At 40.5% G+C, this 12,611-nt stretch overlaps 1 protein-coding gene across 3 annotated transcripts in view; it reads right to left on the bottom strand.

The window, feature by feature from the left end:
- Nucleotides 1-361: 361 nt before the first annotated feature.
- MECP2 (methyl-CpG binding protein 2) overlaps nt 362-12,611 on the bottom strand; it is a 52,290-nt gene continuing 40,040 nt past the window's right edge. For all 3 annotated transcript variants that reach the window (XM_040322943.1, XM_040322941.1, XM_040322942.1), the window contains exons 2-3: nt 9,533-9,880; nt 362-3,432 (exon numbers count right to left, since the gene is read on the bottom strand). In XM_040322943.1, coding sequence (XP_040178877.1) covers nt 2,400-3,432; nt 9,533-9,630 — 1,131 coding nt within the window. In that variant the 5' untranslated portion in view covers nt 9,631-9,880 and the 3' untranslated portion in view covers nt 362-2,399. The remainder of the gene's footprint in view (nt 3,433-9,532; nt 9,881-12,611) is intronic.

Here is a 12,611-nt window from a genome sequence, read left to right as displayed (position 1 = left end):
GGTGTTCACAGAGTCCAAGAGGTGGCATGCGTGCACTTACCTTATAATATGCCAGCACATTTTACAGACTAGCTGAATTCCTTGAGTGCAGCTTTAGGCTGGGTTTGCATATCAGCCCACAGCAGGAGTCCGGTGCATCCTTGTTCACCGTTTCACGTGCAATTCAGCCCGAATCTTTGGCTGAATTCAGACCTGAAACTAATCAAAAGACTCACAGGAGCTGCTGCGGAGATATGTGAACCGGCTCCATAGAGAGTCAGTCACAATCTCCTGCTATTGCGAATTGGATGCGGGGAACCCACACTAGTGTGAACCCAGCCTTAATGTCAGAAAAGCAACTGAAATTATTTAATACCATTTCTATCATTATCAAAAAGGAGATGAAGGAATCATTTTATGTTTTGACAAATTTCTCAAGTGCAGAGGAAATTTTCCAGAGCCAGACTGCAGTTAGACACGCATAGTTCCTTAGTGGGCAGTATAATGTATGCTGGAGATAATTCTACATATTAAATAAACCCAAAGCACGGATCATGGAGTTCTTAAGTGATCAGAGCACCTAAAAAAATTGGCATATCAAATGACCTTCATTACAAGGCAAAAGAAGACATTCATATGATATTCAAATCCAGATGAACAAAAAATAAATAAAAAAAATGCAATTCTACATCGTAAACTTGCAGTCAACTAATGATTGGGAGCGCCGTTTCCAATATAAATTCTTTCATAACAGAACAAATGTGCAAATAAAGTACTAGAAATATCACTGTTGAAGATTGAATGACTTAAAAAAAAAAACACATTGTAATTACGGATGGTTTATGTTTTTTTAGTGGAGAGGAGCGAGAACCTCTCAGGTAATATCAGGCATTAATTGTAAATTTTTTTGGCTGAGTTGGGATTTAAGTTGAGCTTATCCAAGGACACAGCCACATCACACAACAGTATAAGACCTATGATCAAATGTGGCTTAAGTGTTCAGGTGTAGGGAAGATTCACATGTTATGGAATGGATTTATACCGAACCAACTGCACACTGACAGTACTGAAAATACTAATACATTTCTGTTGATTTGCATTAGTGAAAAATGACGTAAACTTGTTAGAAAATTTTCATTTAGGTTAAATGAAACTACCTTATTTCCATATAAATTATGAAATAAACACCGTTCTTTGATACTAATCTCAGACTTTTGGACCCTACTAAACCTATTAAAGTTTGGGGAAATCCCCTGATTCATATTATCAGCCATTTCATAATATCAAGAGGCTGCTTTGAGTGTTCTCCAATGAGTTTACTCATTAGGAAGTCTATTGTGCATACCATATCATCCCCCACATTAACATTTCATCAAAAGTTATTAATTTCTGCTCTGCAAGTTTCTACATGTATGTCCACAAACATTACTGACAGTTTTTTTTTACACAACTAAAATGACAAACAAAAAACGTTCACTTTAAACTACAAGTATCCTTGGTCTCCTAAAATCCCTTCCACTGCCACTCTTTCGTTTCTCAGTAAATAACTTATTGCCAAACTGCCACCATTTTATAGACCAAATCACCAATAGTACATTTTTTTTTGGAGCTGGGGTAATTTATTTAAAAAATAGTCTTTCAAACAGTATTGTCTTAATTAAATACTCAAGGGCTGACACAATAAGATCAAATCCCCCCCCCCCCTTTAGGTATAGGACTAACCATGTACTAAAGTCACAAGAATAACAAAAATATCTACATAGCCTTTAAATATGCCAGCTGCCACTGAAAAAAACTAAAGAGAGGAGAGAGCATTGGGTAAAGATCTAATGTATAAATGGCAGATGCGGTACCCTATTTGAAAGGCTAAAAGGCTTTTGTATACCCTGGCTCAGTCCATGGGACACAATCATTTGGCAATACTGTGGTCTGGACTAAATCAAACCCCATACTTTTTATATTTACCACAGGTAAAGAGAAAATATGCAAGATTCTGATTTGATGCAACAAGAATGTCCCTACAGATGGCACGGGGACTGGAGTGTGCTAAACAGGAGCAAAGCTTAAGTTGGCATACCTAAAATGTTAAGGAGACAGCCCACCTTGGTCAGTAGTATGATGCAGAGTAAGCCATGTTCAAAGGAGCCTATTTAATATAAAAAAAAAAAGTGCAAAGCGGCTTCTGTCTCTGTTAGAAGTCTTCACCCCTGACTCACTGTGCTCGTCGGTAATAAAAAGATCCACAACTGACATTCACTCCCACCCTGAAGCTACGAAACTCCAAGCTACAGGAGGAAAAATAGACTTTTTCTTTACTTCATTTATAGGGAAGCGTTGTCAGAGCCCTACCCACAAGGAGAAGAGACAACAGCTGCCTTTATTTAACAGTTTTTTTTTTTTCTTCTTTAAACTTCTTAAAGTCAGCTAACTCTTTCGGTCACCGGTGTTCTGGTGTCAACAGGTTCCTCCCTGCTCGGCCGTTGTATGGATGAAGAAACAATGTCTTTTCGTTCACCTTCCCCTCTGTTTCTGCACTTATCTGCAGGCTGAGTCTTAGGCGGCTCCTGTGTACAACCATCGCTCTCGGGTACTTTGTCCTCTTTGCAAATTTTGACACTTAAGTCCTGTGGCTCCGGGGCACTTACACTGTCCTTTGAAGTCTCTGGCTCCAGACTAGTTGTGGATGCCTTGGATTCGGAGTGGTGGTGATGGTGGTGGTGATGGTGGTGATGCTGTTGCTCCTTTTTGGGCAGAGTGCTTTTGCTTTTTGGGCTACTTTCTTTACTTTTGCTTTCTGGGCTTTTAGCAGGATTCTGTACTTTTACACTCTTTTCGGTGACGGCAGACGGAATCTCCGGGGGCTCTGGGTCTTTAACCTCCAGGCTTACAGTTTCCCGTGTCTTACGTTTCTTTATTGGTAATACAGTCTCTAGGAGGGGCTTAACGGAAGACTCTTTGATTGCTTTTTTCTTTGCAGCTTCGGCTGCTGCTGCTGCCGCAGCAGCAGCAGCAGCAACACTGGCACTGCCTGGCTTGCGGCCCCGTTTTTTTGGAGCTGCCGATGGGTCAATTTCTGATTTTCTTTTCCGCCCTGGGCGCTTAATGACAAGAACCTGTTCTGATGTAGTTGCATCAGATTCTTCTTTATTTCCAGATAAAGGCATTTTGACCAGAAGCTTTCCTGGAGTCTTTTCAACTACTCTCTTAACCTGTACACCCTCTAGCTTGACTATTGGCTTTGCCTTCCCGCTTCCTTTTGGCCTTCCCCTTCCTCGGCCAGTGCCGGTGGGTTTCGAAGCTTTGGGCTTTTTCGGCACTCTCTGTTCTCTTCGAGAGGGGCTTCCTCTTCCGGTTACAGTGAAATCAAAATCATTGGGGTCGAGGGATGTGTCGCCTACTTTTTGGAAGTATGCTATAAGCTCAACTTTGGACCGAAAAGCTTTTCCACTTGGGCTATTTAAAAAAATAAAAGGAAACAAAAACAAGATTAAAAACACAGTATAAGCCTTGCATATCTGCATGTAGATCTTTTAAAAGACACTTTGTGATAAATTACATTAAAAATATACACTTTAAGCTTGTGTATGTAAAAATGTGTTGGTTATTTGTGGAGGAAGTATTACTGCAAAACAGTTGCTTTTGAAGGAAAACACCATGTACACCTTATAATGGCCTGTAGGTGGTGCTGTCTGCAAAGTTTGAATGCACTGGATTAAAACACACATCTTTTATATTTTTACTATGTCATTGCTTTTTGTGCTGAAGCAGAAAAACCCACAGAAAGGCCTCAAATGGCAAGTGTATCTTAGTAACAACCGTTTAATAAAAAAAGAGAAAATTATGGAGCGACTTTTAAACTCATATTTGCCATTTTACACATTTGTGATGCGGCCGAGGCATTTGTTTAGCTCCCAAGATTTTCCTAGCAGAATTAGCCATTTCCTCCCCCTACATGAATGGGCACTTTTCTTGCCCCTGCCCATTTTTTTATTCTATTTTACTAGTTGCCATGGATGATTTTTTAACAAAAATGATGAAAGAAATAAAAAAATATAAAAAAGTGCTAAAAAGACATTTACATTAACTATACATCTCACAACAATGTAAGCAGAGAAGGCTGAAAAAAAAATAGCAATTAAAATCATAAATTGATTTCAAAGTCCTAAGGAATTTTAAAACACAATAGGCAACAAAAACTAGTGTATATGGCCTATTAACATATCACATTTACATCTTAGGCAAAGTATTTGATTATGTAAGATACAACATGCTCACAAAAAGAGAGTACATATATTGTTTATAGATTCAACTATATTGTGGTTTACCAAAAACAGTCACACTCTTCAGATTTATATTGTATGCATGTTCAAGCAGAGTTCCACCCAAAAAAATGGAACGACTCCGGTGTCACATTTGGCACCTTTTAGGGGGGGAGCAGATACCTGTGTAATACAAGTATTTTGCTCCAACTTCTGGGCATAGATACCAAAGCCACCCGCGGATATCTACACCATTTCTTTGTCTCCCCCACTGTCTGGGTGACACTGGGAGACACACAGGTCCCAGAAGACAGCAGGGACCAGTGAGATCGCGCATACGCAGACGGGAACCAGGAAGTGAAGCCACAAGGCTTCACGTCCTGATTCCCTTACCGAAGATGGTGGCGGCAGCTACCGAGAGCCGAGCGATAGCTGGGCTTCGGGTGCCGACATTGCGGGCACCCTGGACAGGCTAGCAAGCAGCTGCAGTATTTCCGCTTTAACTTTTTAGTACATGTATATGTCGTGTATTTTGTTTGCCCTTTACTTGTTCTATATGAAAAATCCAATAATTATCCGATTTAACAAATAAATAAAAATAGTGTACAGGAATGTGATGTGTTTAGCACTGATCACTAATAATGTCACTACTGGTCCCCAAAGTTGTCACTTGGGGTCAGATTTGTCCACAGCAATGTCACAGTCCCGCTAAAAAAAAAAAAAAAAAAGCAGACCACCCAGCCAGTAAAAAAAAAAAAAAAAAAAAAAAAAAGTCCATAAATCTAGCCTATAGTTTGTAGATACTATAACTTTTGCGCAAACCAATCACTATACGCTTATTGCAATTTTTTTATCAAAAATATGTAGAAGAATACATATTGGCCTAAACTATTGAATACATTTGTTTTTTATATATTTTTTGGATATGTATTATAGCAAAAAGTTACATTTTTTTCCCCCAAAATGGTTGGTCTTTTTTTGTTTATAGAGTAAAAAATAAAAATAAAAAAATAAAAAAAACTGCGGAGGTGATCAAATATCACCAAAAGAAAGCTCTATTTGTGAAAAAAAAAAAAAAAAGAAGAAGAAGGTCATTGATTTTTATTTGGATACGTCGTAAGACTGCGCAATTTTGAGTTAAAGCAACGCCGTGCAGTGTTGTAAAATGGCCTGGCCATTAAGGGAGTAAATCCTTCTGGGGCTGAAGTGGTTAAAGGGAGTCCCCAATTATGTCTGTCATAGTCCTGACAACCTAGTGGTATATACCCAATATTTGTTTAAAGTGAGTTTGATTAACCAAGTAGTAAGGGGCCAAGGTTGTGATGACAATTTTAAGCATGCCAGACCTAACTGACAGACATCAGTTTAGGCCCAGGCAAGAAAAGTGAATAGGGTACCAAAGGGGACCATCACTGAGAACATATTAAGTGGTTTGGATTGCAGGCACACAACACACAGGGGGACAGGTGATTTATCTGATGCGATGGAGGAAAAACTACACCAAGCACTTAAATTGTGGATTTTTGATTGCACTCAGTGGACTGATAACACGCCCACAGGGAAAGATCTTCACCACTGTTTAACCACTTTTATTTTGATAATTTGCTGGTATATTGTATTTAAAGCGGGAGTTCACCCAAATTTTTTTTTTTTTAAGACTAGATTGATGCTCATTTTGTCAAGGGGAATCGGGTAGTTTTTTTAAAATCGAAGCAGTACTTACCGTTTTAGAGAGCGATCTTCTCCGCCGCTTCCGGGTATGGTCTTCGGGACTGGTCGGTCCTATTTGATTGACAGGCTTCCGACGGTCACATACATTGCGTCACGAGTAGCCGAACGTCGGTGCGGCTCTATACGGCGCCTGTGCTCCGACGTTCGGCTACTTTCGGAAAATCGTGACGCGATAGATGCGACCGTCGGAAGCCTGTCAATCAAATAGGAACGCCCAGTTCCGCAGCCCACACCCGGAAGTGGCGGAGAAGATCGCTCTCTAAAATGGTAAGTACTGCTTCGATTTAAAAAAATCTACCCGATTCCCCTTGACTAAATGAGCATCAATCTAATCTTAAAAATTAACTTTTCGGGTGAACCTCCAATTTAAGTAAAAGCAAAGCACTACTTAAAAGAAATGTCATATCTGTTCTGTTTGTTCTGATGATTGAGTTGGCAGCAAATTTAGGAAAGGCGAGTGCAAAATATATTTTATATACAAGGCTGAGGCTGCCCAAATAAAGGACTAGTTGAGAAGGTCAGAGGGTGGGATTGGGCAAAATCAAGTTGGACTTTCATAGGATGTTGGGATTTACATATCATTTCAACTGACTGAAACTAGATTATTTTGACGTGCAGTTTATATTGAAATGTTTTCGTACATTTTCCTATTATAGCTCTGTTGAATTTCCTGCATCTGTGACACATTTTCTTTAAAGGGATTAAACAGCAAGACAAGATGGTATCAGATTTTGATTAAAATATTTTAAAAGGTGTTTTGTATTCACCCAAAACAAGGGGATTAGAAACTAAGCAAAAATGTTATTTAAAAGCGGTGCTCCAGCTCCTCCCACAGAAAAATATTTACCTATTAAGTATAGGCATTTTAATATTGGGACACCTGCCTGTCCTGGAATCCAGTGATGTCGGCACCCCAGCTGGGGGGTTGGGGAAGAGACAGATAAGTGGAGCTTCCACTTTTGGGTGGAACTCGAGTAAAAAAAAAAAAGGCCGACAGGAGCAACCCATCACTTTAAGCTCACTGCTGTTTACCATAGACCATAGCACACAGCAAAACACTTCACACCGTTAATGGTTTCCATAGCTATCTTCAATGTTACTGCCTATGTGGATCAGTAGACATGGAGCTACAGGAAAAAAAAAAACAAAAAAAACTGAAATGATAATATTGTCTGGTTTTTAATACCTCTTTTCTCTAGACTTTCAACACATCAGTGTGTGTCATAACCAGCATTCGTAAGCACCCAACCTCGTAAGGATTACAGCGATGGCAGCACCAACATGTGCTGGGTAATTTTTTTTACAATGAATTATCAGTCTTCTAGTAGAAGTGTTTTAGCCCCTTTACTTTTACTTTTGTTGGTCAGTGAATCAGCAGTGTCACTTTAAGTGGTTGTAAACCTCAGACACGAAATACGAATAAAGCATATTCTTCTATAGTACGTACTTGTCTTAAATAACAGCAATAAATGTCATTTCTGTGTGCGGCTTTGTTCCTCTGCCATTAGCATGAATCACTTCTGACATGTTTTCCTGACACCAAGAGAAATAAGGTGACGGGAGAGACCTCCAGCCTGTGATTGACAGCCTAAGTTCGTTTAGCGATATGCTTTCTTTATGAAGTTTTTAAAAATTACTCCCATTGGACACCACTAGACCACCTGACATGCTACATACAGGACAGAATCTGAAAAAAGCGGTTGAATTAATGGAGGATGGGAAAGACATCAGAAGGAAATGTAGAGCAGTGGGGTGCAGACGATGGCAGATTTAAAGAATAGAAAAATAGCTTGGTCGATCTTAAGGTCCCAGTAATCTAATATTGTGGGATATCTGGAGAACCTTCTGTTGAGTGAGCAGTTGGCACAAGTGCTGGCGGACAACGTGAAATTGACATTTCAGACTTTGCAATGGTTCCGTTGAATTCTGAAGCTTCAGAAGCATTGAAGCCGACTAATTTGGGTCTTATTCTATAGAAATAGCTCATGCCAGAGTTTTTTTCTCCCTGAATTTCCCAGACTCAGCCCAGGAGTCACCGGACTCTTACCTTCTGCATGAGGTGCCTAGGGCTGATAGCCTCATTCAAGGCTACTAATTTTCCACTTCCACTCCAGAACACTGCAACGCAACACCCTCTCTTGATTGGTTCGGTCTCTGGACAAACTGATTTTCCCGATTCTAAAGACTGGGTTGTCTCTGGCATTGTGACTCAGGAGTCCAGTTCTGGAGTTGACAAAATCCTCTCTTCTGATCTCTTGGAAAATTCTTACAATAGATGCCAGACTGAGGAGTCCCAGACACCTTGTGTCAGGGCAGGGGACTTAGACAATGGGGGAATCTTGTCTCCAGATTAATATTCTGGAGCTCTAAGTGAACTTGTTGCTCCTGCAGCACTGGACATCCCAACTGAAAGGTCATCAGATCAGGATCCAGTTGAACAAGAAAGACCACTGCAGTAGCTTTCATCCCATCAGGGAGGAACTGGAAGTCTTCCAGTGGCAAGAGAAGTAGAAATTACATACATTTACATTCTGGCCATTTATATCCTAGACATGGACAATTGGAAGGCACACTTCATTAGCCAGCAGCACCTGGATCCCAGGAGAGTGCCTAAACCTGGAGGCGTTTCAGAACCTGAGTCACAGGTGGGGATTATGGATGCCCAGGTTATACAAACTGGACAGGTTTGTCTCCAGGTACTCCGATCCTCTGTCTGAAGCAGTAGATGCTTTGCTGGTTCCATAGGACCAGTACAGCCTGATCTATGCCTCTCTCGTTTGCTCCACAGGGTCAGGATGGAGCACATACTGGTGATCCTCCTAGCTTTGGATTGGACCAGACGGATGTTTTTCAACCCGATCAGATTCCTGACAAGAGCACCATGAGCTCTTCCAAATCATTTATCCTGCTTCACATTCACTGGCTTGAACAGCATGGCTGTTGAAGCCCAAGTCTTGGACCGGCAGGGTATCTTCAAAATGGTGAATCTCACAATGTTAAAAGCCAGAAAATCTACTTCTCGTAAAGGTCTACCATAACACATGGAAGGCATACTTTGCTTGGTGCGAGAAAAAAGGATTTTTGTACTCACCGTAAAATCCATTTCTCTGAGTTCATAGACGGACACAGCCTTCATTGACCTTAGGGTTATGCTTCTTCCTACCAGGAAAATCTCCTGGTAGGAAGAAGCATAACCTAAGGTCAATAAAGGCTGTGTCCCTCTATGAATGAAAGAGAAAAAAGGATTTTTGTACTCATCGTAAAATCCATTTCTCTGAGTTCATAGACGGACACAGCCTTCATTGACCTTAGGTTATGCTTCTTCCTACCAGGAGATTTTCCTGGTAGGAAGAAGCATAACCCTAAGGTCAATGAAGGCTGTGTCCGTCTATGAACGAAAGAGAAAAGATTTCACCCCAGGAAATATTCTGTGGGACGAATCCTCATCTTTTTTGCAATCAAGCCTAAATCATCAGCCTTGAAGAAAGAAAGACAAAAAAAAAAAGTGGCACTGCCCATCATTCTCGCTCTCTTCGGCATAGTCTACTACTAAAATCACTTACTTGATCAAATAAACATCATATTTTCCAGCCGAGCGCCCTGACTTTCTCTGCTTGAGCTTTCTTGTCCAGCCTTCAGGAAGAGTAGGATCATCATACATAGGTCCTCTATCTCTAATAACAGACCGTCTTTGTTTAGGGAGGGCAGAAGCTTCAGGGACAGCAGGTGCAGGTGCAGCAGCCTCTGTACTTTCAGGTACTTCAGCTTTCGGTGCCTCAGTGGGTTCTTCTGACTCCTGTGTTGATGGATGGGCTTCTTCCGATAGCTCTCCATCATTGTCCTTATCCTTTCTAACTTTCCTGAGTTTAGGTGGTTTGTCTTTCTGATCTAAATCTTCTGTTTTTTCTTCCCTAGGGTGTAAAAAAAAAAGAAAAAAAGACAGGATTATTACAAATATATTTTACAAAATGTATACACCAACGCAAAAGTAAATCTGTTGCATTTGAAGACATGAGAAAGAAAATCTGTGGATTTGGAGGTTTTGTTTAAAGCTGACCCAGAGGCCCTACAAACGCACATAAGACTGAAATCTAATAAGCTCAATAACTTATACATTATACATTGAACCTACATTCTCCTGTAGGAAGTTGTGCCCGTATTGTCTCTGACCTATTTACTCTGTACTTGCCAAGTGTTCAAGGTAACTGGAATTACATTTTTTTATGTAAAAATAAGATTTCAAATGACCTTTAACACAAAAAAATTTAACTATAAAAAGGCACTTTTGAGAACCCCTGAGTCATACATATAATCCATTTTTTTTATTTATTTTTTGTACTTTACTATGCCTAAAATGGTATTTAACCACTTAAGACCGGACCAAAATGCAGGTAAAAAACCAGGCCCCTTTTTGCGATTCGGCACTGCGTCACTTAAACTGACAATTGCGCGGTCGTGCGACATGGCTCCCAAACAAAATTGGCGTGCTTTTTCCCCACAAATAGAGCTTTCTTTTGGTGGTATTTGATCACCTCTGCGGTTTTTATTTTTTTGCGCTATAAACAAAAATAGAGCGACAATTTTGAAAAAAAAAAAAAATTCAATATTTTTTACTTTTTGCTATAATAAATATCCCCCAAAAACATATATAAAAAAAAATGTTTCCCTCAGTTTAGGCCGATACGTATTCTTCTACCTATTTTTGGTAAAAAAAAAAAAATCGCAATAAGCGTTTATCGATTGGTTTGCACAAAATTTATAGCGTTTACAAAATAGGGGATAGTTTTATTGCATTTTTATAATTTTTTGTTTTTTTTACTACTACTACTACTAATGGCGGCGATCAGAGGTTTTTTTCATGACTGCGACATTATGGCGGACACTTCAGACAATTTTGACACATTTTTGGGACCATTGTCATTTTCACAGCAAAAAATGCATTTAAAATGCATTGTTTATTGTGAAAATGACAGTTGCAGTTTAGGAGTTAACCACAAGGGGGCGCTGAAGGGGTTGTGTTCCCTGAAGTGTGTTTACAACTGTAGGGGGGTGTGGCTGTAGGTCTGACGTCATTGATTGTGCGTCCCTATATTAGGGAACACACAATCGATGACAGCGCTACAGTGAAGAACGGGGAAGCCGTGTTTACACGCGGCTCTCCCCGTTCTTCAGCTCCGGGGACCGATCACGGGACTGTAGCGGCGATTGGGTCCGCAAGTCCCGCGGCCGAGGTCACGGAGCTTCAGACCGGGTCGCAGGCGCGCGCCCACGACCCACCACTGGGCTTTATACAATCACGTACAGGTACGTGATTGTGCCCAGCGGTGCCATTCTGCCGACGTATATCGTCGTTAGGCGGTCCTTAAGTGGTAAATGAATAGAGGGCGATTATCCAAGGCCCATAAAAGGTCTAAATAAGATCAATGACTAATCTTTAACCTCTAATATAAACACAACATTGCCTCTCGTTGAATCCATTTAAAGCGGGGGTTCCGCGGTAAAACTTTTTTTTTATCTGTGCATCTACCGCTTTTAATGCAGTTATCATTCTACTCACTTCTCATTTTTATAGCCATCCGCATGCACATTCCCTTGTAAAGAATACATTTATAAAATTTCGTCCTGTAGGGTTCCATCTTGCTTGTGGGCACTGTGAAGCCCACAAGCAAAAACGTCCGGGATTCGGCATGGGCAGTGTTGACGGCGCCGCATGGTTGCCATCACAACGGCCGGCGTGACGAGTAAAATCACGCAATATTGCCTCATTTTGTCTTGTGAATCGTCTCCTGGGAAGCGTGACGCTGGGCTCCCAGGAGACATTGCTAAAGCGACACGCCCACTCCCGCGGGAGTGAAAACCAGGAAGTCCCTGCAACAGACTCCAGATCTAAGGTATTGATACGATATTGAAAAGTACGGATAGCGATCTGTTTTAATACACACTCAGATAGACGGATTAAGCAATACTTTGGATTTAGGGTGAACCTCCACTTTAATAAAAAATACTAAATTTTTATTATTGTAGTGTCAATGTTAAAGACTATAGCTTCTCCTCTTGCTTATTCTTTCTCCAATAGATCAAGCCTGCAATGTCGGACAACTTTTCTTAATGGCAAAAACAGTAGTAATGTAAATATGGTTTGGTTTGAATGCACAGGAACGCCTCACATTTTTTGTAAAACATACCATTTATACATATAATACATTTTGTATTATGGTTGACATTTTGTTACTTACAATGTTAACCAGTTAGGGTATACATTACTGCCAGACCTGCTTTTAACACGACAGCTATTGCTTTGCCTTGTGTATCATAGCTGCTATGAGCAGCCATTTCAGGTCTGACAGGCAGAAACAGCTGTTCTTTGTCAACATTTGTAAAAAATGTAAGCAAGCATGAAGGGCCACTTCATACTACTGTGTTGCTGTAACACATGTTCCATGCATTAGTGCAATGCTTCGCCATTGATTCTGAATAGCACCCAATCACATCTTGCTGAGAGATAGATGTGCATTGCAGCATGCTGCCAGAAATGGTATGTGCAATTTTTAGGCACCCCATTGAAATTAAGGGGCTGCCTTAATGCAACGCTCATTACCATGCACATGCACTGCAATGATCTAAATGGGTTCCAATATACAA

This window comes from Rana temporaria, chromosome 9, assembly GCF_905171775.1.
Source record: "Rana temporaria chromosome 9, aRanTem1.1, whole genome shotgun sequence".
In the NCBI taxonomy this organism is placed as follows: domain Eukaryota; kingdom Metazoa; phylum Chordata; class Amphibia; order Anura; family Ranidae; genus Rana; species Rana temporaria.
This window is presented reverse-complemented; position numbering and strand designations above follow the sequence as displayed.